General features: G+C 45.3%; 3 protein-coding genes across 5 annotated transcripts; all 3 read right to left on the bottom strand.

Annotated features, from left to right (window-relative positions):
- Positions 1-3,760: 3,760 nt before the first annotated feature.
- Lage3 (L antigen family member 3) lies at positions 3,761-5,037 on the bottom strand. The gene is made up of 3 exons (XM_075957083.1): positions 4,785-5,037; positions 4,392-4,520; positions 3,761-4,087 (listed from the first exon to the last, which is right to left on the bottom strand). Exons 1-3 carry the CDS (start codon positions 4,982-4,984, stop codon positions 3,973-3,975), a joined length of 444 nt encoding a protein of 147 aa, XP_075813198.1. The 5' UTR covers positions 4,985-5,037; the 3' UTR covers positions 3,761-3,972.
- A 10,760-nt stretch (positions 5,038-15,797) lies between these two features.
- On the bottom strand, positions 15,798-18,640 carry Ubl4a (ubiquitin like 4A). Its single transcript, XM_075958712.1, has 4 exons — positions 18,494-18,640; positions 18,226-18,331; positions 17,766-17,974; positions 15,798-17,650 (listed from the first exon to the last, which is right to left on the bottom strand). Exons 1-4 carry the CDS (start codon positions 18,539-18,541, stop codon positions 17,540-17,542), a joined length of 474 nt encoding a protein of 157 aa, XP_075814827.1. The 5' UTR covers positions 18,542-18,640; the 3' UTR covers positions 15,798-17,539.
- A 674-nt stretch (positions 18,641-19,314) lies between these two features.
- Positions 19,315-23,767, bottom strand: Slc10a3 (solute carrier family 10 member 3). Of its 3 annotated transcripts, none has more exons than XM_075958711.1 (2): positions 23,638-23,767; positions 19,315-21,095 (listed from the first exon to the last, which is right to left on the bottom strand). In XM_075958711.1, exon 2 carries the CDS (start codon positions 20,962-20,964, stop codon positions 19,534-19,536), a length of 1,431 nt encoding a protein of 476 aa, XP_075814826.1. In that variant the 5' UTR covers positions 20,965-21,095; positions 23,638-23,767; the 3' UTR covers positions 19,315-19,533. The 3 variants fall into 3 exon arrangements, with proteins under 3 accessions (XP_075814826.1, XP_075814824.1, XP_075814825.1); XM_075958709.1 differs by lacking the exon at positions 23,638-23,767 and adding an exon at positions 23,482-23,610; XM_075958710.1 differs by lacking the exon at positions 23,638-23,767 and adding an exon at positions 23,278-23,587.
- Between the last annotated feature and the right edge of the window lie 3,308 nt (positions 23,768-27,075).

Consider the following 27,075-nt stretch of genomic DNA (forward strand, 5'->3'; position numbering starts at 1 on the left):
ATTCTTCAGTGGGGGCTAGAGAGATGGCGGGGTAGTTAAGAGCATGGGTTGCTTTTCCACGGGATCCAGCTTCAAGTCTCAGCACCCACATAGTGGCTCACAACCATTTGTAACTCCAGTTCCAGGAAATCTGATGCCCTCTTCTGGCCTCTTCAAGCACCAGGCATGCACATGATATACATGCAGGCAAAACATGCACACATAAAACATAAAATCAAACTAATTTAAAAGAAAAACTTTCAATGGCTTCACTTGTATCCAAAATTCTGAAGATATGGCAACTCATTAGATTATAATTGCGGTGGATCTACCTGTATGTAAATTACCCCATCACTTATTAGATGATGCATATGTGGTGAAGGTTTTGTACAATAGAAAAAGGATAGCTTGGGACTGAGGAAATGGTTCAGTGTCACACAAACTTGAGGACTGGAGTTAAGATAGTAATTACAGCACTCAGAAAGCAGAAATGAGGGTAGGTATCCTGGGACAAGCTGGATAGCCTTGCTAGTCATATAGACAAGCTCTGGGTTCAACCGAAAAACCTTGCCTTATAGAATAAGGTGGAGAGTGATAGAAAAAACTCAACATCAACCCCAGGCCTCCACACATGCAGCAGGTGTTCCATAGATACTGGATCGTGCATACACATACACATGAGAAAAATCAAATAAAAGCTGGGAGGTGGTGGTTCACGCCTTTAATCCCAGCACTTGGGAAACAGAGGCAGGCCTGGTCTACAGAGTGAGTTCCAGGACAGCTAGGACTGTTACATAGAGAAACCCTGTCTTTGAAAACCAAAATAAATAAATAAATCAGGGTAGCTTGCTCCTAATAGTTTGGAGGTGGCAGCAGGAATTCAAGCACAGCCTCAGCTATACACTAAACTCTAGGCCAGCATGGGCCATATGAACTATCAAAAAACAATATGAAAACCACATCTGGCTTATGGGATTCTTTTTTTTTCCGCTAAAGGGTTAAAGTCTTGTTTTGCAGCTGTAGTTGCCTCATAAGACCTGTACAAGATCAAGGTAGCCAACAGTTTAATATTAAGGGGAAGCAGTTCATGAGCTCCCACCTATAACTGGGGAGCTATTAATAGTGTATGGCTTCTAGGGGAGGGAAAATCAGTTTTCTTTAAGGGTGTGGTTTTTTATAGATCAACCATGCTCCAGTGAATGGTCCCACACCCAGAAATACATGGGCAGCACAAATTGGACTTGATGGTTATATTTAAAAAGAGGACACAGTTGGGGAGGGGGTTAAAGAAGCAGTGGTGAATCTGGGAGGAGTTAAGGGAGGGGTGGGGTAAATGATTACAATACATTGTATGAAATTCTCAAAGAATCAATTAAAAATATTGTAAGTGCCTTGTTTGGGAGACTGAAGAGATGGCCCAGCCACTAAGGGTACACACTGCTGTTTTTCCAGAGGACTTGAGTTTAGTTCCTGGCATCCACAGTAGTGAACTCAGCTGTAGCTCCAGAGGATCTGATGCTTTCTTCTGGTCTCCAGGGGCACATGCACTCACATGCATGAACTCAAACTTAGCCACTCACATGCATGAACTCAAACTTAGCACACACACACACAATTATTTTTTTTAAATTAAATCTTGTATCTTAAACATATCTTCAGCAATAGGGACTTACATTCATCTCTCCAGCTCCTGTCTCTAAAATAAAGATTAAGAAAAAGAAATAAAGCTGGGCGGTGGTGGCGCACGACTTTAATCCCAGCACTCGGGAGGCAGAGGCAGGCGGATCTTGTGAGTTCGAGACCAGCCTGGTCTACAAGAGCTAGTTCCAGGACAGGCTCCAAAACCACAGAGAAACCCTGTCTCGAAAAAACCAAAAAAAAAAAAAGAAAAAGAAATAAGAGAGAACACTAATACCAGAGCCCATCAGATCAATAACTGACGCCAAGTTTAACAGATGAGACTCCGAATAGGAACTTGGAATGGCTTTTGAATTCAGGGCAGAATAGTGAAGAAAAGGCAAGCAGAGGGACAGAACCCTAGATGCACCCAGTGGGTTCTAGTTAAATATTACACAGGACACAGGAGCACAGATGTGTGAGGAAAGAGACTGAGACCTGGGAAAATGATCTGCCCCTGTCTTAACTGCCTAGCACTGAAAACAAGACAGGGACTAGTAGCTCCCTCCTCTTTTGTGAGGCAGGGTCAGGGTCAGAAGAGTCATGCCTTTGCCTCCCAAGTGCTAGGATTAAAGGCGTGTACTACCACTGCCCATGAATGAATGAAATGAATTTTTAAGTATTCAACAGTTATATTAAATTGCATCATATATGTGCCTTTTCTACAATGCTTAAAATTGTTTTTATGTGCTGGGTAGTGGTGTTTCACACCTTTAATCCCAGCAGGCAGAGGCAGGCAGATCTCTGTGAGTTTGAGGCCAGCCTGATCTACAAGAGATAGTTCCAGGACAGGCTCTAAAGCAACAGAGAAACCCTGTCTCGAAAAACAAAACAAAACAAAAAGCAGCTATGGAGTTTGAGGCCAGCCTAAGCTATGAGACCCTGTCTCAAAAAATAAAAACAACAAATTGACTAGAAAGGGAAAATTCACTTTAGGTCAAAAAATACTTAGGAAGAACTACAATGGTAAACTTGGAAAAAGTTTGCGTTCTATTATTGCTATTCACTTAAAATTATATTTAGTGTGTGTGTGTGTGTGTGTGTGTGTGTGTATGCACATGTCCAAGCTCTCCCCAAAGTCAGAGGACAACTTTTAGGAGTTAGTTCTTTCCTGTTACTTTGTGGGATTCAGGACTTAAATTCAGGTCATAATGTTTTCATGTGAGTGATTTAAAACACTTTTCATTTTATGTGTATAGGCGTTTTGCCTGCTTGTATGTCTGTATACCACATGAATAAAGTGACCACAGAGGCCAGAAGGGATCATTGGATGCTTTGGGACTGGACATAAAAACAGTTTGAGCCCATGTGCATGCTGCAGATCAAACGGAGGATCTCTGGAAGAAAAGCCAGTGTTCTTAATATTGAGCCATCTTTACAGTCTCAATAAAAATAAATCTTAAAGCCAGGTGGTGGAGGTACACACTTTTAATCCCAGCAAAGGCAGAAAGAGCTCTGTGCATCTGAGGCCACCCTGGTCTACAGAGCAAGTCCCAGGACTGCCACTGCTACATAATGATAGTCTGTTTTAAAAAAGTAATTTTTGACAATTTCATACATGTTTATAACGTATTTTAAGTACATTATATTATCCCCTATTATCCTCTCATCCTCATCGAACCCTTTCTTCCTAACAACTACATCTGTTTTTATGTCTGTCTTTAGTGCCCTACTAAGTTTAATTAGGGTTGCTTGCATAGTCATGGGTGTTGGGTTATTTACAGGAGTATGAGCAATTTCACAGTGGTTACACTACTGAAGAAAAACAACTCCCTTTCCCCAGCAGCCATTAACTGCCAATATCTCCTCAGAAGAGGGGCCTCATGATATTGCAACACATTTATTATACTGATAAAATTCTTATACCAAAAGTTTCCCAAAGTGGAGGCACTAGTGAGCCTTGCATGAGAGGGTGCATGTAGTTTTAATTTGCCTTTATTTCTGAAATTGTCTTCATCTACTTTCAGTGTTGGGATTGAATTAAGGACCACATACTTTAGGTGAATATTCCTATCTTGTACTAACAAATACCTGAATTCCAGAGTCTCTCCTCTGACACAAGGAAAAAGTCAAAGAAAATCTAGAGGCTGAAAATAAACTCAAATACAGATTAGAAGCACAGCTTTATTTTCTTCAGCAACAAACATTTAGGCACCAGACTAAAAAAGTGGCCCCTAAGTACCTGAAGACCAAGTCAGGCAAAAAATATTAGGCCTCACATTTAAGTAGCAGCTACTATTTTTGGAATCTCTTGCTTGTACTGCTTAGGAGGGACCGGACATAAGGTCAAACCTGAGCACCTTCTCCTAGCCAGGCTTAACGAGAAACTGGAGGCCCAAAGCGCTGTATGGTGTTCACCACTAGGGAAAGCTGGTCAAGAAAGTTCATGATGGAAATTCGGAGGAGGCGAGAGTCTTCCGAGATCCAGTGTCTAAGAGAGAGGAAAAATAATATTGTCATTAAGTTCAAAATCATAATTCCTATCTTTCCTTTTTTTTTTTTTTGGAAAGAGAGAATCTCACAATGTAGCTCTGACTGGTCTGGAATTCATAGAAATCTGCCTCTGCTTCCTTCCCTTTCTTGATCTCCCCTCATATCCTGCAGATAAAGACTGGCCCAGTGCACCAAGCCTCTCCTTAGAAATCACCCTAGTGTGCCATCTCTAAGGAAGTGCAGTCTTGGGTGAAGAACAGCCCAGTCACCTACCCAGAGTGCCAGACTATTTCAGCACTTACACTTCCAGCACGCAGCCGCTCACTTTAAGCTCCTTCCCCAACAGTCCTTGGTGCGGTTCGGCATCAGGAGCTAGGGACCCACAGGCGATTTCTGCCTCCAAAGAGGTCGGGAAAGGCACTGTAAGAGCACTGATGGAGAGTCAGGAAAGGCACAATCTTGAATCAGTTTTGCCTCCTTGCACCTCTAAAAACATCTCATCCGGTTTAAGCTCCCCAGACTACATCTTTCACATTACTTGAGCAATTCCTGCTCATTTCCCTCCACCCTTTGTTCTCTTCTCATGCCCAGACCGCCCATGGTTAACGTACCTCAATCACACCCCCGCCCCGACTACCCCTTTCCCAGCCTCAAGCATCCAGAAGGTGGCCCAGTTGTCTCTGTCGGTAGGATACAATCTGTGATGTCGGATCCCCGGCCTTTGGGTTAAAGGCATGGTGCTTTTGCTCGAACCGGAGACTTCCGGTGCTCGTGCAACAGGGTGAGCTCCACTGGGAATAACTGCCACTGCGCCTGCATCGCCAGGACAGCAGCAGCTAGTCAGTGAATCCGCGCCATGTGCAGTGTGGCCTAACCCTCTTTGTGCTCCCTGCATGTCTACTGCTGCTCCACTTTCCAACCCATCCTCCGCCACCGCTGCAACCCAGAGCCCGCCTTATCCTCCGGAAGCTCCGCCCTCGTTCAGGCCGCCAATCCCCACTTGCACCTGCGCGAATGGCCGGGCGATAAAGTTGCTGAATTGGGTCAGTCCCACCTGGAGACCTCTGCCCGGATCTCTAGGATGTTGATCTGGTCTGCGTCTGCCTCCAAAGTGCCGTACCACGCCTAGCTTTCCTTTCAGTTTCTTAAAAGCGATCTAAGGAGTTGCACAGTGCTGGCACACGCCTTTAGTCCTAGCACTGAGAGGCAGTAAGGGGTGGATCTCTGTGAATTTGAGGCCAGCCTAGTCTACAGAGCAAATTCCGGGACAGCCAGGATTACACAGAGAAACCCTATCTCGAAAAACCAATAAAAAAGAAAGAAAGAAAGAAAGAAAGAAAGAAAGAAAGAAAGAAAGAAAGAAAGAAAGAAAGAAAGAAAGAGAAAGAAAGAAAAGAAGGGAAAGAAGAAAAAAAGGATCTAAGGTGATATTTACCCAAACCAAAACAAAGCAATCAAAAATAGCAATAAAATGCTATAAACCAAAAAAATTGGCCTAGTGGGATGTTGCCTGCCTGAAATTCCAGTATTTAGGATAGCGGCTCTCATCCTGAGTGAGGTAACCCAGACACAGATAGACAGATAAACAAACATGGTATACACACACTCATAAGTGGATAAAATAAAATAAAATAAAATAAAATAAAGGATAACCAGCCTGCAGGCCACAACTCCAGAGACGACAGGAAACAACGAGAACGGTAAGAGAGAGATACATGGATTCCCCCCTGGAAGGGGAAGTAGACAAGATCTCTCTCTCTCTCTTTTTTTTTTTTTTTTTTGGTTTTTCGAGACAGTTTCTCTGTGGTTTTGGAGCCTGTCCTGGAACTAGCTCTTGTAGACCAGGCTGGTCTCGAACACAAGATCTCTTTGGTAGTGGCAGCGGGGGTGGGAGGTGGGGTGTGGGGAGGTGGGGGGTGTAATAGGGGAGTAGTGAGGTGAGAAGGGAGCAGGGAGGAGAACATGAATGATCAGAAAGATTGAGTTGGGTGAAGGACACAGAGGGAGAGCAAGGAAAGAGATACATTGAAAGAAGGAGCCATTATGGGGTTAGTGAGAAATCAGGCACTAGGAAAATTCCCAGGAATTCACAAGGATGTTAAAACTGTTAAAAGCCGGGCGGTGGTGGCGCACGCCTTTAATCCCAGCACTTGGGAGGCAGAGGCAGGCGGATCTCTGTGAGTTCGAGACCAGCCTGGTCTACAAGGGCTAGTTCCAGGACAGGCTCCAAAACCACAGAGAAACCCTGTCTCGAAAAAAACCAAAAAAAAAAAAAAACTGTTAAAACTTGGTTTTGTCTTCTACAGATTAGGATTATACTCTAGGTCTCAGGACCACAGCTAAAAACTAGAGACTAAAATATTCCTTCTAATCTTCTTGCCTCTACTAATATTGATAAGATGTAACTGATTGGGTAAGCTGTATGTCCAAATTTAACTTATACAACTACTACAACAACAACAAACCCCCAAAACGAAAACCAAAAGAAAATAAAAAGCAAGACAGATAAAACAATTCTGAACAATAAACAAACAAACAAAAACAAAAAAAAAACTTCTGGAGGTCGCACCATTCCTAATTTCAAGTTGTACTACAAAGCTAAAGTATTAAAAGCAGCATGGTATTGGCATGAAAACAGACATATTGGTTAGTGGAATTGAATTGAAGACCCATATAAATCCACACACCTATGGACACCTCTTTTTTGATAAAGAAGCCAGAAATACACACTGGAAAACAAGACAGCATTTTCAACAAATGGTGCTGGTCAAACTGAATGTCTGCATGTAGAAGAATGATAACAGAAACTGAAAAGCTTCTGTAAGGCAAAAGATATCATCATTCGGACAAAGTAGCAGCCTACAGAATGGAAAAAGACTTTTGCCATCTCCACATTCAATAGAGAACTAATATCTAAAATACATAAAGAATTAAAGAAACTTGATAACAAAAATCAAATAATGTAATTTAAAAATGGGGTATAGGTCTAAACAGAGAATTCTCAATAGAGGAAACTCAAATGGCTGAGAAACACTTAAATGATAAATGCTAAAATATATGAAGGTGATCCTAATAATGAGGGTCTCCAAATAATGAGGGAGATGCAGTCCCAACTGGCCATCTTTTGTCACCAAATGACACTTCTAGTACCACAACTGGGTTACATCCAATTGTGTTGTTGGTCAAGGGGTTCCATGGAAACCCCCAAACAACCCAGGTTGTTGCCAAGATAATAGATTGCTTTCCTCAAAGTAATAGTAAAGTCCCATTGCTCAAGACAAGACCACAGAACTTATTGAACATGGATAGGACAAGCTGGTGCCTACATAGAACCTTCACCCCTATGTTCTAGTGTATTTGGTACAGGAAGGTACTCTAGAGGCTCCCAAAAAGAGAAGCAGGCCTTTAATGGCATGGTGGCGCATGCCTTTAATTCCAGCACTCAGGAGGCAGAGGCAGATGGATCTCTGTGAGTTCGAGGTTAACTTTGTCTACAGAGCTAGTTCCAGGTAAGGCTCCAAAGCCACAGAGAAACCCTGTCTCGAAAAAACCAAAGAGAGAGAGAGAGAGAAACAAAACAACAACCCAGTCACAAACTCTTTTTTTTTTTTTTTGGTTTTTCGAGACAGGGTTTCTCTGTAGCTTTGGAGCCTGTCCTGGAACTAGCTCTGTAGACCAGGCTGGTCTCGAACTCACAGAGATCCGCCTGCCTCTGCCTCCTGAGTGCTAGGATTAAAGGCGTGCGCCACCACCGCCCGACAAGTCACAAACTCTTTGATCTACAATGCTTTCCTGAAAAATATGCTAGGGCAATGGCGGCTCAAAGCTTGTGGGAGTAATCAACCAATGTCTGATTTGACTTAAGGCTTACGCCATGAACTGGAATATAGTAGTTAATCTAGTAGAGTCACTACTAGCTATTGTATCGAGGGTAAACATTAGAATGAAATAGGTGCTTTCTTGAAGTACCTTGAAAAAATTGTTATAGAAAACAGTGATTTTTTTTTTGTTTTCTATACAGTTGTTTTTATGAAGGGCCTTTACAGCTTTTGCATGACTTTAATAACTGTATGGTTCTGTCAAACCTGGAATGTCATGCATTATTGAGTATTTCAAACAGTGCACAATAAAGACTAAAGTTGCAGGGGTGTGATGTTTTCCTTCACAAAACATATAGATTAGATCAGGGGCTTTGGTATGAGGAACTTGTTTTGCCCAGAAAACTTTTGTGTAACAATAAATATGCTTCCGCGTGGCTCTTTGGGGTTCAGTCTGTCAGAGACTATTTCTTCCTTCTGCCTCAGAGCCTGATTATATCTTGGAGGGACCTCTTTCTTTGATCATCCCTCATAACTCAGAATATCAACAATAGAACCCATACCGGGCGGTGGTGGCGCACGCCTTTAATCCCAGTACTTGGGAGGCAGAGGCAGGCGGATCTCTGAGTTCGAGACCAGCCTGGTCTACAAGAGCTAGTTCCAGGACAGGCTCCAAAAGCTACAGAGAAACCCTGTCTCGAAAAAACCAAAAAAAAAAAAATAGAACCCATACCCAACACTCCTCGGGTGAGCAAGAAACAGAGTCTAGATATCCCAGAAACCTAGGGTAAAACTAGATACAACTTACTGGTATAAAAATAGAGATAAAATTACTCCTAATGATATTCTGCTATGCTCATAGATCAGTGTCTTATTCAGTTACTCTCAAAGAAGCTTCTCCGGTAGCAGATAGGAACAGAGACCTACATACAGCCAGATATTACCACAGAGAGGAGAAGAAGAAGGAGAGGGAGATGGATGAAGAGAAGGAGAGAGAGAGCTCAGAGCACACAGCTCTAAATTGAATGTCTCAGGGAGCACCATGGAAATGGGGAAGTGGAAAGAGTGTAAGAACCAGAGGGGATGGAGGACACCAAGAAAACGAAAACCTCTAAAACAACTGATCGAAGCTCATATGAACTCAAAGACTGAAGCAATAAGCACAGGGTCTGAACCAGGTCCTCTGTGTATGTATATTATAGCTTTCATAATATAGTATTTTATAGTATTTAAATATTAAAATACATAATAGAGTATTTTATATTTTAGTATTTTATGGGACTCATGAGTGTGTGAATAAGTGGGTTTCTGATTTTTATGCCTTCTCTTGGAGCTCTTTTCCTTCTGTTAGTTTGCCTTGTCCAACTTTTATGTGATGGCTTTTATCTTGTTATATATTTTTTTCTTTTTTGGTTTTTCGAGACAGGGTTTCTCTGTGGCTTTGGAGCCTGTCCTGGAACTAGCTCTGTAGACCAGGCTGGCCTTGAACTCACAGACTCTGCCTGCCTCGGTCTCCCAAGTGCTGGGATTAAAGGTGTGTGCCACCACTGCCTGGCAAGAATGTATTTTAAATGAAAGGGGGAAAATTAAAAAGAAATTTTAAAAATGAAGATGCTATGATGAAATCAATTACTTTGTAGGGTAACCTAAAAGATTATTTAATTTTTATTTTTTGTTTTTGTTTTTGAGATGGAGTCTCTCAATATATTCTTAGCTATCCTGGAACTATGTGACCAAACTGGCCTCAAACTCACAGAGAACCACCTATCCCTGCCTCCTGAATGCTGTGAGTAAAGGCATGCACCATCATGCCTGGCTTTTAACATTAAATTTTAAAGGGGAGAAAAGCTGAGGATATGTTTTATTGGTTAAATTCTTTCCTAGAATGTACAAGGCTCTGGGATCAATCTGTATTACCACCAAAAATACAAAAATAAGCAGACAAACCAAAACTGGACATGATAGCACTTCTGTGATTCAAGTACTTGAGAGGCTGAAGCAGGAGGATTGCCATGAGTTTGAGGCTAGATTGGGCTATATAGAGAGTACTTGGTAGTCTTCCTGTCTCATGAAACAAGGAAGTAAAAGACAAAAAAGAAAAGAAAAAAAACATAGCAGGAATTTAACACACATGCAGGTACACATAATTACTGTGGTAAAATTTTCAGGAAGGCTAAACCAGAAACTACTTAAAATGCTTTTCTATAGGGAATTGAGATAGCTGCTCTCCAGGCTTGTGCAGCAAAGGCTTTTACCTGCTGAGTCACATTACTGTCTCTTTTACATTTTTTACAAGACAGGATTTCTTTGTGTATCTTTGGAGCCTGTCCTGGAACTCGCTCTATAGACCAGGCTGGCCTCAATCTCAGAGATCCACCTGCTCTGCCTCCTGAGTGCTGGAATTAAAGGTGTGCATCACCACCACCTGGCCCCCTTTTCCATGTTTAAAATTTTTTTTTTGTAAAGAATCAATTGTTGGTCAATTGGTCTCTGTGTCCTGAACTGAAATGACCTTAGAGTTACTTGAGTAGCTGGGACTACAGGTATGCACCACCACATCCAGCTAATTCAGTGCCCTTTATATATAATTCTACTACCATACTCTCTTGTGCACAAAGATAACTGGCTTCCTTCTTAGCATATTTAATGTGGATAATGGTCTGGATGAGGTGAGTGTGAAGCTATTTTGGGTATATGTTAAGATAGACTTTATCTGGTAGAACAAATGAGTAAATATATCGATGCTGTCAGAAGCTAGAATTTTCACTGTGGAATGAGGAAGGTGTGAAAGAACTGTGACACAAAAACTATGGCTGAAGGTTTCAGCGTGAACTTGTGATTTCTTCTTCTTCTTCTTTTTTTCTCTGTAGCTTTGGAGCTTGTCCCGGAACTAGCTTTTGTAGACCAGGCTGGCCTCGAACTCACAGAGATCTGCCTGCTTCTGCCTCCCAAGTGCTGGGATTAAAGGCATGGGCCACCACCGCCAGACTCGAACTTGTGATTTCTTAATATATATGGGTATATATATTTCTTTCTTTCTTTTTTTTTTTTTCTCTTTTATTAGGTACCTGGAGGGACAGCCGTGGGTGCTGGGAACCGAACTCTTATATTTTTGGTTGTGAGCCTAGCCTTTAACGGCTGAGCCATCCCTCCAGGCCTCTTTCTTTCTTTTTTTTTTTAGTTTTTCGAGACAGAGTTTCTCTGTAGCTTTGGAGCCTGTCCTAGCACTAGCTCTTGTAGACCAGGCTGGCCTCGAACTCACAGAGATCCGCCTGCCTCTGCCTCCCGAGTGCTGGGATTAAAGGCGTGTGCCACCACTGCCCGGCGGGTATATATATTTCTAAGGCTTGTCTATTATAGGAGTCTAGAAATAGTGACCACATCTTTCACACAGATCTTAGTTTCTAAATACCATTCAATAAACAGAGAAACAAATAAATACCATTCTCTAGTAAAAGGCTGATCCTTAGTCAAGGGCAAGAAAGTTTATAAGGTGGGCCTAGAGTATATTGAGTTGCTAGAATAAAGTTATTGTAACAGGAAGGAGGCATGAGGGAATGTCCCAAACTTTCATGGCTCTTTTCTTTTCTTTTTTTTTTTTTTTTTTTTTTTTTTTTGGTTTTTTTCGAGACAGGGTTTCTCTGTGGTTTTGGAGCCTGTCCTGGGACTAGCTCTGTAGACCAGGTTGGTCTTGAACTCACAAAGATCCGCCTGCCTCTGCCTCCCGAGTGCTGGGATTAAAGGCGTGCGCCACCACCGCCCGGCATGGCTCTTTTCTGAAAGGTTCAGTTGGATGAAGGATGCTCAGACTGTTCTAAAATGTGGTTGTTTACCTGTAGAAGAATGAAAATAGATCCATATCTATCACCATGCACAAAACTCAAGTCCAAATAGATTAAAGACCTCAATATCAGTCCGAACACACTGAACCTGATAGAAGAGAAAGTGGGATGTACTCTACAACACATGGGCACAGGAGACCACTTCCTACGTATAACCCCAGCAGCACAGACATTAAGGGCCTTGTTGAATAAATGGGACCTCCTGAGACTGAAAGGCTTCTGTAAAGCAAAGGACACTGTCACTAAGACAGAAAGGCAACCCACTGACTGGGAGCAGATCTTCACCAACCCCGCAATTGACAAACGTCTGATCTCCAAAATATATAAAGAACTCAAGAAACTAGACTGTAAAAGGCTAATCAACCCAATTATAAAATGGGGCCCTGAGCTGAACAGAGAATTCTCAACAGAAGAACTTCAAATGGCCAAAAGACACTTAAGGTCATGCTCAACTTCCTTAGCGATCAGGGAAATGCAAATCAAGACAACTTTAAGATACCATCTTACACCTGTCAGAATGGCTAAAATAAAAAACACCAATGATAGCCTTTGCTGGAGAGGTTGTGGAGAAAGGGGTACACTCATCCATTGCTGGTGGGAATGCAAACTTGTGCAACCACTCTGGAAAGCAGTGTTGCGGTTTCTCAGGAAATTCGGGATCAATCTACCCCTGGACCCAGCAATACCACTCTTGGGAATATACCCAAGAGATGCCCTATCATATTACAAAAGCATTTGTTCAACTATGTTCATAGCAGCATTATTTGTAATAGCCAGAACCTGGAAACAACCTAGATGCCCTTCAATGGAAAAATGGATGAAGAAAGTTTGGAATATATACATATTAGAGTACTACTCAGTAGTAAAAAACAAGGACTTCTTGAATTTTGCATGCAAATGGATGGAAATAGAAAACATTATCCTGAGTGAGGTAAGCCAGACCCCAAAAGAGGAACATGGGATGTACTCACTCATATTTGGTTTCTAGCCATAAACAAAGGACATTGAGCCTATAATTATTGATCCTAGAGAAGCTAAATAAGGAGAACCCAAAGAAAAACATATAGGCATCCTCCTGAATATTAACCTTCATCAGGTGATGAAAGGAGACAGAGACAGAGACCCACATTGGAGCACCGGACAGAAATCTCATGGTCCAAATCAGGAGCAGAAGGAGAGAGAGCACGAGCAAGGAACTCGCGACCGCGAGGGGTGCACCCACACACTGAGAGAATGGGGATGTTCTATCGGGAACTCACCAAGGCCAGCTGGCCTGGGTCTGAAAAAGCATGAGATAAAACCGGACTTGCTGAACATAGCGGACAATGAGGACTACTGAGAACTCAAGATCAATGGCAGTGGGTTTTTGATCCCACTGCACGTACTGGCTTTGTGGGAGCCTAGGCAGTTTGGATGCTCACCTTACTAGACCTGGATGGAGGTGGGTGGTCCTTGGACTTCCCACAGGGCAGGGAACCCTGATTGCTCTTTGGGCTGAGGAGGGAGGGGGACTTGATTGGGGGAGGGGGAGGGAAATGGGACGCGGTGGCGGGGAAGAGACAGAAATCTTTAATAAATAAATAAATTAAAAAAAAACAGAAACAAACAAACAAAAGGAAACAGCAAAAAAAAATAAAAATATAAAATGTGGTTGTTTGGCAGCTCTTGTGTTACTTTGCCATGTTCATATAGACATGAAAGAAATCACAAGTTCACACCAAAAACTGTCTCATTAATTAATCTATCCCCTGTGAATATCCAACTCAATGAGGCTCACCATAAAAGCTGAGCTCCTGAGTCTGCCACTCCTGCTGGCCCACCAAATATCTCATCCCAGCTCTCTGAACATTTTTGTCTTTGGGAGACCACCTGAGCCGGGACCTTCATTTCTGCTGCTATCTCTGGTGTGATAGTGATCACATCTCATACCTAGGACCAGGGCCCCAATCTGAGAGTCAGGAAGGGTTCTCAGGAACTTGTATTGAGCAGGGAGCGGATTATTGCCACTTGGGTGTACGTGTGCGGCTCAGTAGGGCACAGTGCCTATGGCTAATGTTCCAATCCCTGATGAGGGCCCCAAGAATTTAGAGTCTGCTGGTACATGGAGGGCCATACCAAATTCAGGGCAAAGACAAGGTCTGCATCCTGCAGTCACTCGATTTTCACCAAGTCCCCAGCCTCCTCTTATGGCCCCCTTCCTATTGCCTATTCAAGCTGCATTTGTCATCTCTTGTCTTCCCTCCTCTTATCTGACATCCTTGCTCTGACAGAACTCCCCAAGGCTTAACACTGAATGAAAAAAGAAATAAAAGGAAAAGGAAAGGAAATGAACATGACTGCTCCTAGGTGCGGTGGAGGAGAAAGTGTATTGCAGACATGTGGGAGAGCATAGCCAGAGGCAGGAACATCTGGGGGAGTCCAGAGTGGACATGACCCTGACCCATGTGAGGATAGTGTGGAGTGGAAAAGGACCAAGAAGCCAGGAAGGTAAGGGCCAGACAAAAAGGTCAGGCAACCAAAATGGTTGGATTGTTTATAGAAGAGCAGCCCAGCCTCCTGGGTTGGAGACGTTGAGCATAGGGGATGGGGAATGCCAGCCAGGAGGATCCTGGAATAGGTAGGGACTGAGAGATATGGGAGAACCTGGTGGCTGTGTCTGCTTTGATATGTTCAGTAGGCATCTCAGCTATTTTTTCTGGATTTGAGACCTAACAAACATTACCTATTTGTCTCCATTCCTTTGTACACACATCTTGTGGAATGAGAGGTTCCTGAGGACTCCTTGGTCTGTCATACTTTGCCAATAACCTACATATTAAGAACTCCAGAGAGAGGCTCCATCTTGTCCCTGTAGTGGCAGCTCCGATGGTCTCTCTCTTCTGGAGGCCTGCCCTTGACTTGCACTTGTGACCACTTCCTGTTTACTTCGGGCTCCCTTCTAAACTCCTTTGGTTAGTGAAGCTGGCTCCTTGAATTTGAGACCTCTCCTTTCTTCCTTAGCTCCTTTCTCAGGTCAGTCACCTCAGTCATCCTTCCGGTATCTAAGATTCTCCGTGTAAAGAAAATTCCTGGCCGGGCGGTGGTGGCGCACGCCTTTAATCCCAGCACTCGGGAGGCAGAGGCAGGCGGATCTCTGTGAGTTCGAGACCAGCCTGGTCTACAGAGATAGTTCCAGGACAGGCTCCAAAGCCACAGAGAAACCCTGTCTCGAAAAAACCAAAAAAAAAAAAAATTCCTGGCATATAGCAGTATGCTTACATGAGCCCAAAGAATAAAGCTAGACCTGGGTTCAAGTTATTGCTCATCTACTTCCTACATTTGGCAGTCAGAAGAGAATGAAACGGGAAGTGCTCTGCATAGAAATACAATAGTTGACTATCGAAAGGAGTCTCCCTACTTTTCTGGATCAGCTTTTTCATTATAGGGCCCAGAGGGCTCTTCACTTATCTCTATGTCCAATCTTATCTCCTGTCCCTGACTTCCCACTTATAGCCATCCCAGCCTTCCAAGGCAATCAGTTGTCAATTGGACCCCTTCCTACACTTGTGAATTTTCTGTTTCAGGCATAGCCTGATTCCCGATGAACCTATATTTTCTTGCTCTATAGGTAGCTACACAGAAAAACCTGCCAATTGTACTCATCTAAACACCACTGTCTCACTGTCTCATCTCTGGCTAAGGTGACCATTTTAAAGACTTCCGGTGCTCTGAATTGAGGAACACTGGCTCAAGAGACTCATGAACACGTCCATGGTTTGTTTCTACCTTTAGAAACTTGAAGAGTCTTTGGATGCAAGTCTCAGAAAACACTCCTTGTCTTGAGTCCTCATCCCTTCCTCCTTTACTATCTCCAAGGGAGTCAAGCTCTTTCTGGTTTAGTTATTTCCTGTAGTGGACAGTTGCCATCTGCATCCACCAGAATGAGGGACAGCTGGTACAGCTCACATGTGCCCAGGAAAGTAGACCAAGACCGGCTGAGTAGCTGTTAACAGATAATCAACAGCTCCTTTTCCCATATGCCCAGCCCAAGTAATTACACAGGATTCAGTTCTGACCAATAAGAGACAGCATTTATTTGCTGGGGCATCTGAGACAGAAGCTATGCTACAGAGAGAAAGTGCTCCTCACTGGCAGAGAATGAAGGGTTTTGATGAAGCTGCAGGCAGCCACCCTTTGATCCTTGGAAACAGTGGTAAGGATGAAGTAGATCCTGGAGAATTCAGAGGGAGGCAGGAAAAAAGCTGGTGAAATTGTTCATCCACTGCCAGCACTCCTGGGCTTTTTCAGTTTTATAAGCCAACATGTTTCCTGTGTTGTTAAATCAATTATTGGAAACCAAAAGCAGCCTAGTTTATTAATAGAGTTCATTTTGGTGAAAAGTCTCACCTTTAGTGTTAATTTTCCAAACACGTTCCCTGACTCAAAGTGAACAAGGACATTGGTAAGCTTATTATCTGAGCTGCCAGTCCATATATGTGCTCACAAGCAGGTCCCTGATGTGATATCCCAAGTCTTAGGGAGGACCAGGGTCTATCAGCTGCTCATCCCCTCAGGCCTCACTTTAGTTTATCATTCCATTATGAGGACTCAAGATTTGTCCCAGGAGGCCCTTGGGCAAGAAAGGCAAGTGTAGCCCCGACAACATTCAGAGTGGCTTCCTTGGCAAGAGTGGAGGGGCAGGAGTCGTGTCCTGAAGGTGGCTATCTTCCAGCCTCAACTGCTCCCAGGGGGTCCTCCTCAAAGGAGCTAGTACTTACATGACCTTTAGCACCCAAGCATAGGTACACTGAAAAGAAGAATCACTGTCTTCAGCTTACATCTCTATTTCCTCCTCAGCACCCTGAGTTTCTTCTTAAGCAATGAAGGTGTGCAAAGTAAAAGCCCCTGTACACAGGTGGCAGAGGAAGCATCCGTCTCATGTTGTGAGTGAGCGCTGGGGGAGGAGACCAAGGCAGAGTCCTAGTTGTGACAATACCTTGCTGAGTCACCTGCTGTCCCTCATGGATGAGACCCACTTCCAGGAGGAGCCAAGCAGATAGGGTGGCCCCAAGAAGAGCTATGTCACGGAGGCCCAGGATACTCCATCTGTGGCCCATGCTTGGCTTCAGTTTGCTTACTGAACACAAGGAGGAACTGCAGGTGATGAGAGCAGAGACTCCCACCATGAGCTGGCAAAGGGGGAAGGAAACTTATTCAGGTCAGATGAGTTCCATCATTGAACAGATTCAATGGTTGGGGACCAAAGTGGCACGGAAACTTGACTCAAGTCATACATTGGAGCTGGGGTATCTTTCTGATCCTCCAGCCCCTGTGTCATACATCAAGAGCACACTGGCTGCTGCTGCAGAGGGGCCCTGGATGGCTACCACTTGGCTTCCTATGGAGATTTGCCAAGGGCTATGCCAGATACACTAGAGGGCAAATGACAGGGACTAGCGGCTTCCTGAGGGAGTTGAGGGTGTATGCTGAGTGGGCTAAATGGGAATGGTAAGGCCCATCCCTCAAAACAGCACACTCTTTCTCCTACAGAGGCACTTCTAAGACTGGCTAGACTTGGACTCTGGCTGTCCCAAGCCATTGCTAGGTGTCTCTACAGTGCAACCTCAACTGTCCTGTGGGAGGCAGAAGAGAATTCAGGCCAAGTACTTTGAGTAGTGCCTAGCACCTAGCAAGAGCTGGGTACATACCAGCTATTATTATCACTATGAGCCAAACTGCGACATGAGAACACATTTAATGCAACATGCAGCTGTGGCCTGACCTAGAATTTCTCCCCCCAATCCCAGAATGCTATTTGGAGAACCCTTTTTCCATAGCCTCAGTTACTTCAGGGTGTAGAAAGCGGCTGGCCAAACGTTCGATGTCATCCAGTGTTAGGCGGCTCAGGGACCTGTCATAATCCTGAGGAGAGAAGAGCAGGTGGGTTCAGGGAGTGCCAGTTGCAAGGAGTATGCTAGAACAGGAGGGGCTGGGGCTAGAAGCATTAAGATTGGAGGTCCAGCATTACTCTCCTCACCCTCTGTAGTTGTTCCAGGACCCTGCTGGCATCTGCTACACTGAAGTGACGGGCCAGGACTTTGGAGATCAGCTGCCAGAGGGGTAGGGGTGGGGAGTCGACCAGTCTGTGGGCAGACCCTTCTTCTAGTAGCACCTTCTCCAAAGGTTTAACGACTAGGTTGAGCTTAGAATTGGGCCCGATGTTGTAATCTGACAGTCGTTTCTCATCTGCCAAAGAGAGATTGGTGGGGTTCCTTCCTCACTGCTGTGGGGGTGGCCAGAGAGCAATCTTGCCACAGCCGGCCAGAGTGAAGCACTGCAGCATCTGGCTATGGGGTGGTGGGATGGTGGTGGCTCAATTACTTTTCTGAGGTCCAATGGCAGCCAGTGCCCTAATTCATTACACTGGTTTGTACATCCCGTCCCCCCTGTTTCCAACTTCCTGTGGGGGTCCCTGGATGGTTTCTTTCCCTAGTTACCTGCTAGGGCCTTGCCCTTGAACAGCAGACGTTGCTGGCGCACAGGGACGTTCAGCTTATCCGAGACCAGGTGCTTCAGTGTAGACACTAGCTCGTCCTCCGGCACCTGACCGGGCCGAGGTGGAGAGGCAAGGGTTTAGCCCGAATTCCCTGGGTGACGAAGCCCTTGTGCCCCCTCCTGGGGTCAGCTCTCCCTACCTCCCCCGCCCGCCACTGGCCCCCAGCGGCAAGAGTATGTGAGTGCAGCAGCCTGCAGGGGTGACCTTACCTGTAGGCTGCACTCCCGGCCCTGGAGCGCCTTCACGGTCAGCTGCATGGTGTCCACAGCCGCGTCCACTAGGGCCAATGCAAACCCCAACGGTTCCCTGCCGCGCGCGCGCCGCTGCCCCGGGCGCGCGCCGGAACCGCCCGCCGGAAGCCGTGAAAGGGGCGCGCCCGCCGCGTGGCTCCCGCCCATGTTCTTCAGTCCCGCCTCCGGGCCTTCGCGCCTGCGAGCCTGGGGTAGAGTCTGCCTCCCTGCCCCCCACCTCGGCCTACAAGCCTTCAGTGGCTTTGGTGCGGGGAAGTGGGGGTATCCCGCCCCCTAGGACTGAAGCGAGGAACCTGCGGGGTCAGGCTTGCTTCACTTGGAAGCTGTAAGTAGAAGGACCAGGATGTCAGCTTCAGGCAAGGCCTGGCCTGCGCTAATTCCTATGCTGCTGGTGGACCAAATCAGTGCAGACTAGTGATGTCTCTCAGATACAGAAATGATCCAGTCCTACCTGCCATAGCCCGAGGCTTTCTACTTCTTCCTTTTTAGTCTGGCTGCAAAAATAACCTGACTGAGGCCCTGAAGTATTGAACCCAGGCCTTTTATCTCCTCACTCATTATAGAACAGAGAGGTCTGCCCCGTTGGGGAGAGCTGATAGAGAAAAGCTTTTGTAGGTCTGGGGATACAGCCCAAAGGTACAACACTTGTCTACCATGTGCAAAACAGGGAGCCAGGAGAGAGTAGGCTCTGCAGGATCACCAAGCCTGTTCACCATTCTGGCCCATACCAGCCCAGACACACTTCCTATCCCCATTCATAGGCTCCAAGGGACAAAGACTGTAATGGACCCAAACTTGCTTTTGTCTTTTATTGAAATATATTTCTAACTCAGCATTGGCCTCTTTGGCACTGAAAGCTGAAAAAAAAGTAACAAAAAATAAGCCTGGATTTGTATGAATGCATAGTGCATGAGAACTAAAGGCCTTTGGTACACAAGAACTGTGGGGAGAGTGGATGGAGTATGGGGACTGGGGTTAGAAAACTTCAGCCAGGGTCCTCAGGGAACAGGAAACAAGCTGCTGTAGATGAACTGGCCAATAACCAAAGCCAGCATCTCGGAGGTACCACTCAGTGCCACAATGAAGGGGGCCTGAGAAGCATAGTCTGCTTGAAGGCGGCGCAGAGACAGCTGCAGCATGGCTAAGGCTAGCAGGCTGTTTTGCACCCCTACCTCAATGCTGACGGTCCGCCTCTGGGCCACCGGCAGCTTCAGGCACATGGCCAGGCTGTAGCCCACCAAGAGGCCAACCAGAGGCACTGTGAAGCCCACCAGTACAATGGGTAACCTGACTCCCACTAAGATGAAGACCCCCATGTGGTAGGCCAGGAACAGGCCACCTAGGAGAAGTACAAAGCTGAAGGGCTTGATGACCTGTAGCAGCAGCTCTGAGAACTTGGGGAGCTTAGACTTGATCACCACACCTGCTGCTATGGGGATGGCGATGAACAGCAGAGTCCCCAGTATCTTGGAGATGGGCACGTGGAGTGTTTCATGGATGCTGAGAAGACGGCTGTAGAGAGCTGATGAGAGTGGCAGGAAACCCGTGGCAGCTACTGTTGAGATGAAAGTCATGGAGATGGCCAGGGTGACATCTCCTCCAAGGAGGAGACTGAAAAGATAGCTCCCCCCACCGCCAGGTGATGAGCAGGTAATGATGAGGCCCAGAGCCAAGGCCTTGGGTAGCATGAAGACTTTGGCCATCAGGAAAGCATAGAAGGGCATGACCAGAAACTGGCCCAAGAGACCCAACAGCATGGGTTGGGGGCTCTGTAGAAGCTCCTTCAAAACTTCAAGTTCCACTTTACACCCAAATGAACACTTGTTGACAAAGATAAGAGGCAGGAGCAGGTACAGAATTGGGTTCTCTGAGAAGTGGCCCAAGTTGGGGTTGAGGGTAGAAGGGATATCTTCAGCAGGTGACACCCTGATGCAGAAATCTTTTCGTTCTTCAATCAGCAAGGGTGGGGCCTCATGGAAGTCCGTGAGCTGGAGGTGGAGTGGGGCCAGCCCAGCCAGACCTGAGTGGATGCTCACCACAAAGCCACCCCCACTGCCCCAGGTTATGGCACTCACATTCTTGATGGTTAGTACCTCTGTGTCCAGGGATATAACCCTCAGTGTGGGGCTGACTCCTGTCCCGTTGGCCTGTCCCGAGTATTGGCTAGAGATCACAATGATACCCTCACTCTTTTCAGGGAACTCAAACTCTGTCACTGAGCCATCCCCAATGCTCAAATAGTGACCACCGGTCAGTGGCACAGTGTGGCCCAGAGCAGTGCTGAGGTTGGCACTGGCCATCACTTGGGCCTCCCATGGCAGGCTGATGAGCAGCAGGGTAGCTCTGAGCATACCTAGGAGACTTGTACAACCACCCTGTCCCAGGCTAGGCAACTGTTGGGAGCTACCTCTGCTTCTCCTGACCACCATGGCACTTCTCAAAGGATCGTGGCTCCTTTTGTCTTAGAGGAACACCATTGCTTGTGCTATTGGAATATCCTGAGAAGGGTCCATGGGAAGGTCCTGGTCCTGTGTGGTCTTCTTTGATATCACGGCTTCCTCTGAAAAGAGAAGGGGCAAAAAAAATGGCATGAGAGGAGAAACTGCAAGCTCAGGAGCATGGGGCTCTCAGAGAACCTTTTACTTCTAGTTTGGGGATAGTACTGATCCTTGCAACCATTTCCTCCAGTACAGCTGCCTCAAGCTTCTCATTCCTCAAGAGAGGTCACCTACATATAGGAAACCCCACTCAGTCTGCCAATTCTCTGGACTTGCTTACTACGGTGACCTCTCTAAACATCTCTAAAAAGAGATATTCTAGTACTGAGGGTTTTAGGAGAGCAATCTCTAACCCTGTCACCACTAGTCTACTCCACACTATCAAGATGCCCTAATAGCACTGTAGGAATGAACTAAACTGCTTCCTAAAGGGGCTAGGTATTGTGGCTCACTGCTGTCATCCTAGCACTTGGGAAGTGGAGGCAAGACAATCAGTTCAAGATCACCCTTCAGTTACATAGCCAGTTCCAGGGCAGCTTGGAGGACTTGATACTCTGTTTCCAAACAAAGCAAATCAAATTAAAAAAAAATAGCTTCCTGGGGAAGACAAGGAGACTAGTCAGAGAACAAAATGTGCCAATGGGAGATGGTGGCGCACACCTTTAATCCCAGCACTCAGGAGGCAGAGGCAGGCAGATCTCTGTAAATTTGAGGCCAGTCTGGACTACAACCGAGTCTCAGGAATACACAGAGAAACCCTGTCTTCAAAAATGAAGAAAAAAAGAGTGCTGATGGGAACATTGCTTTGTACCAGATCCAGGTTCTAAAACAGAATAGGGGAATCTGAATGCCATTTGCCAGCTACAGAGTGGTGACAAAGTGACATGGGCAGTATGTGACTTACTGAACCAGTGTCTGCAGGGGGTGATGTTTGCTACGGACATGGAGTTGGGTAAACCATTGTTGTGGCTACATGTCCTATCCTACCTGCCCTCCTATACTAATGAGATCGGAGTCCTTGTGAGAAGCACATCCCTACTTCTCAAGGAAGTTACAGTAGTACTGGGTTAGATATTCACAAGGTAACCTCTTGTTAAAGCTCCCCAGATTCAGAATTTGAACTCTCATAGTTACTTCTATATCCGAAAACCTCTGCTCAGAGACTTCTGGCATACATTTCCCTTCCAGGGTCTCTATATGTAGTCCTGGTTGGCCTGCAACTCACTATGTACACTAGGCTGGCCTTAAACACACAGAGATCTGCTTGTCTCTGTCTCTAAGTGCTGGAATTAAAAGGAGTAGGTTACCACATTCAGCCCTACCAGAGACTTTTTGTTTTTGAGAAAGGGCCTCAGCTGGCTTGGAATTAATTCACCATGTAGAGTGGGCTGGAAGTCAAAGATCTACCTGCCTCTGCCTCCCAAAATGATGTATGCTAGGAATATGTCTCATTACCATTGATTAATAAACTACTTTGGCCTATGGCAGGGCAGAATATAGCCAGGCTGGGAGAATATAGAGAGCATAGTTTCTATGTGATTATTTGGGTCTGAGTGGCTGGGAAAAGAAAAGAGCAGTCTCTGATTTCACCCAAATGTTGGGATAAAAGTGTGAGCCACCTACTAGAAATTTAAATTTACAGTGGAACCTGAGTATTTCTAAAGGTGGAGTAACTTGGGGTGAAAGGAGGGGTCTGCCTCTTTCCATGTCTCAACTAGATAGTTAACACCCTAGTATTACCTGCTAGAACTGGGCAACTAGATGGCAGTGGACACAGCAGGTTTTACATTATGGCTTGCCAGGTGCCTTTAAGTTCTCTGGATCCTGATCAGTCTCTGGCCCCAGACCTCCATCTATATGGCCTTTGTTGAGTATGGATCACTTACCCTGGGGACCCTGGTTCAGCCCTGTGTCTTACCGATGAAGAGGGAGGCAAAAAACCAGAGTAGGGTAACAAGTCAAGTGGAGAGGAAAAGATGTACGCATCAGAGTGGTGTGAACCAGTTAAGGGAGAGGTTAAGGGCCATCCACCCATACCCCATCCTTCCAGTAGGAATGGTGGACCTGAGTCACTGCAAGAGGGATTTGGCTCCTATCCTAGACCTCTGCTGATGGAGGGGATGGATGAGTTACGGTAAATACACTCCAAAGCTGAGGAAGCAATCCTGTCGGGAAGCTTTTTCCACAGCAGCCAAGTGTTGGGGGTTAGGATATCTGGCAGTGATGACCAGGCCTCCTCCGCACCTGGGAGTCCGAGGGTTGTCAGGTGGTTGGAGAAGTTTGGAAAGGCTCACAACCCCGCAGTCAGCCTTGGGTTCAGGAGAGCCTTCACGTCACTCCGGCGCCCGCAAGGCCTCACGCCGGGCCTGGCCCGAGCGGGTTATCACGGACTGCGGTCGGAGCCATAAGCCACCTCCCGTCATCCCCTTCCCGGTAGAAGTCTCTCACCTGCTTCCGCAGCCACAGAGCTCCGCACAAGCGGCATCTGGGCCAGCAGATGCGGGCGAGCTCGGCCCGCCCGGACCTCGTCCCGCCCCCACAGGCTCCGCCCCACAGAGGCTCCACCCGCGTGATAGGACCCCGCCTTCTCACAGAGGCCCTCACCTCCGGAAGGCGCAGGTCGGGTTCCCACAGGATGTGACGTTTCTGGGAGCGACGAACAGGCCCTACCATGTGAGACCTGACTTCCTGAGTCCGCGCTGCTCGGCGTGCCGTGAAATAGTGTAGTTACGTTCTGGGGGGCGGGGAGGGAGTGGGTGGTGTGGTAAGGTGTAGAAAGGATGTCAGAAGATAGTAAACAAATATTGAATTAAAGGTGATGTGGGGGTTGAAGCAATGGCACGGTGGTTAGGAGCACTTACAACTTTTGTTTGATTCTCCATCACCCACTTAGCTCACAACCACCTGTAACTACAGTTCCGGGGGATTTGATACCCTCTTCTGGCCTCTGCCCATCAATCATGCAGGTAAACAAAATTCATACACATAAAATAAAAATAAAATCTTTAAAAAAAGGTGATTTGTATGCAGGTGGTTCTGTTAACTGCCGTCCCAGCAAGAGCAGTACATGCTCTTAACCATTGAACCATCTCTCTCCAGCTGCCAGATAAATGTATATTTAATACTATTATTATTATTATTATGGTTTCTGAGAAAGGGTTTTTCTGTGTAATCCTGGCTGTCATGAAACACTGTAGGTCAGGTTGGCCTCAAACTCACAGAGAGATTCACTTGCCTCTGTTTCCCAAGTGCTTCTTTATTTTGTACGCTAATGTTTTCCAAGCGTACAAAATAAACTTTATTTTATTATTATTATTACTATTTTTTTAAAGTGAGACTTGTCAGGTGCGGTGATGCATGCCTTTAATCCCATCACTTGGGAGGCAGAGGCAGGCGATCTCTGTGAGTTTGAAGCCAGCCTGATGTATAGTGTTCCATGACAGCCAGGATTACATAGAAAAACCCTGTCTCAAAAACCATAATAATAATAATAGTATTAAATATACATTTATCTTGCACCTAGAGAGAAATGGTTCAATGGTTAAGAGCATGTACTGTTCTTGAAGAGGACCTCAGTTTGGTTCCAGTACCCACACGTGGCATGTAACTCCAGCTGCAGGAAATCTGATACCCTCGTCTGGACTTTGAAATCACCTGCAATCATGTGCACATACCCCTACAAAGACACACACATATAATTTAAAAATAGTAAATCTGATACCATAAATACATTTAAATTCTATTCTCAGTTACATTTATTTAATGGATAGTTTTAGATTCAGAAATCTCTCTTCATAGATGTTTGATCTTGGTGCAAAGCTTTGGTCTCTAAGCTTGTACATAAAGCCTCATTCTATCAATAATATGATTTTTCCATTGTAGAGTGTATTTTGAAGTTCTTGTGAAGAAAACAACCCAGTTTGTGGGGATAGTATACGTCTTTAATACCAGCACTCAAGGGGGACAGAGGCAGGCAGATCTCTGTGAGTTCGAGGCTAGCCTGGTCTACTGAGTGAGTTTTAGCACAGCCAAGGCCACACAAAGAAACCCTGTCTCAGGGGAATAAAAGGAAAACTGAACCCAACTCATAACTCTATGCAAGCCAGCCTCTCTGTCAAAGGTACTTTAGTGTATGGACAAGTTGAGCAAACCTTTCTTCGCTCACTTGATGCTACCATCTGAGGAATTTTTTTCTGATAAAAAAGCAATAAGCTAACTGCCACTTGTATGCAGTTCCATAGAATCACTGCTGGGGCAGCCATGTTTAGACTTAAAAAAAATAGACTTGATTTACTTCATTTTTATTGTATAAAAACCATTATACATAGAGAAACCCTGTCTCTAAACAACAAAACAACAACAAACATCAACAACAAAAACCCTTATGTGGTGGTCATAGCTGGAGCATAGGTCCTCTGTACCTATGTGCAGGTCACAAGATGGTCAGTGAATTCCTGATAAGGAGACTTGGTGAACATAGTCTCTTTCTAGAGGGTAGGGTCAGGTAGCTGTAGGTTATGGAGATGGCATCAAAGGTGCCTTTGGCAAAGTTGCCCAGGGTGGCAGTGCAGTTCCTGGCTGATGTGTAGCAGTCATCAATACTGGCCATCAGCAACAGCTTCTTGGGCACAGGAGCAGAGACTATCCCAGTGCCTCTGGGTGAAGGGATGAGATGCACCAACACAGAGCCAAGCAGCCTGTCAACCAAACCTTGCATGTAAGAGTGTGGGGCTTGCCAATCTTATTCCCCCAGTAGCCTTTCTGCACAAGGACAATGGAAAGCTTGGCCAAGATAATGGCCCCTCGGATGGCACTGGCTACCTCTTGGAGATCTTACCACCAAGACCAACATAACCATTGTAGTCCATAATAATGACACAAGCCTTGAAACTTTTCCACTGGCTAGCCAGAGTCTTTCTGCACTGGGATGACCTTTATTTTATTTTATTTTTCCTCTATTGATCTCCACTCTTTTTTCTCTTCTGTTTCTTTTTTATTTATTTATTAAAGATTTCTGCCTCCTCCCCGCCACCGCCTCCCATTTGGGATGACCTTTAGACCCTCATCCTTTAGGGATGCACCCAAGAAAAAGTCAATAATCTCAGATTACTTAATGGGGCAGGGAGAACAGGTAGATTTATCTGGAGGTCAGAGGGAGTTGGATCTCCTAGAATTTGAGTTATTTGTTTTCAGCTGCCACAGGGATGCTGGGAACTGAAACCAGGTCCTCTGGAAGAGCAGTAGGCACTCTTACTATTTCTACAGTCCCATATTGTGTGTTTTATAAAATTTAAATTAGTATATATATATATATATATATATATATATATATATATATATATATATATATATATATAACATACAAGTATGTATATATGTTAGGGGGTAAACATGCTCTATCTAAGGCAGCGGTTCTCAACCTGTAGGTTGCAAACCCTTTGGGGGTCAAATGACCCTTTCACAGGGGTCACCTAAGATCATCTGCATATCAGATATTTATTTACATAACAGCAACAAAAATACAATTATGAAGTAGCAATGAAATAACTATGGTTGAGAGTCGCCATGACATGAGGAATTGTATTAAGAGGTTGCATGCCTTGAATTCCAGCACTTGGGAGACAGAGACAGGTGGATCTCTTTGAGTTCTAAGCCAGCCTTCTCTACAGAGTGAGATCCAGGACAGTCAGGGCTACACAGAGAAACACTGTCTCAGAAAAAAAGAGGTTGCAGCATTAGGAAGGTTGAGAACCACTACTCCAAGGGTTTGATATGTGAATGATTACAAACAGTTGCAGCTGGGAATAGGCGCTCACACTTGTAATTCTAGCACGGACGGAGGGGCTGAGGTATGGAGGATCAGCTTGAGGTCAGCTTAAAAAATAGTGAGCTAGGCCATTATGGTTGTAGAGTGAGACCTTGTCTCAAAAAACTGGAGGCTATTGAGATGGTTCAGTGGGTAGGAGCACTTTCTATATAGTCAGGACATAAATTTGAATCCCAGTACTCTTGTAAAAATCCAAATTGCTGCATGTGCTTTTA

The sequence above is a fragment of the Microtus pennsylvanicus genome, chromosome X, assembly GCF_037038515.1.
Source record: "Microtus pennsylvanicus isolate mMicPen1 chromosome X, mMicPen1.hap1, whole genome shotgun sequence".
In the NCBI taxonomy this organism is placed as follows: Eukaryota; Metazoa; Chordata; class Mammalia; order Rodentia; family Cricetidae; genus Microtus; species Microtus pennsylvanicus.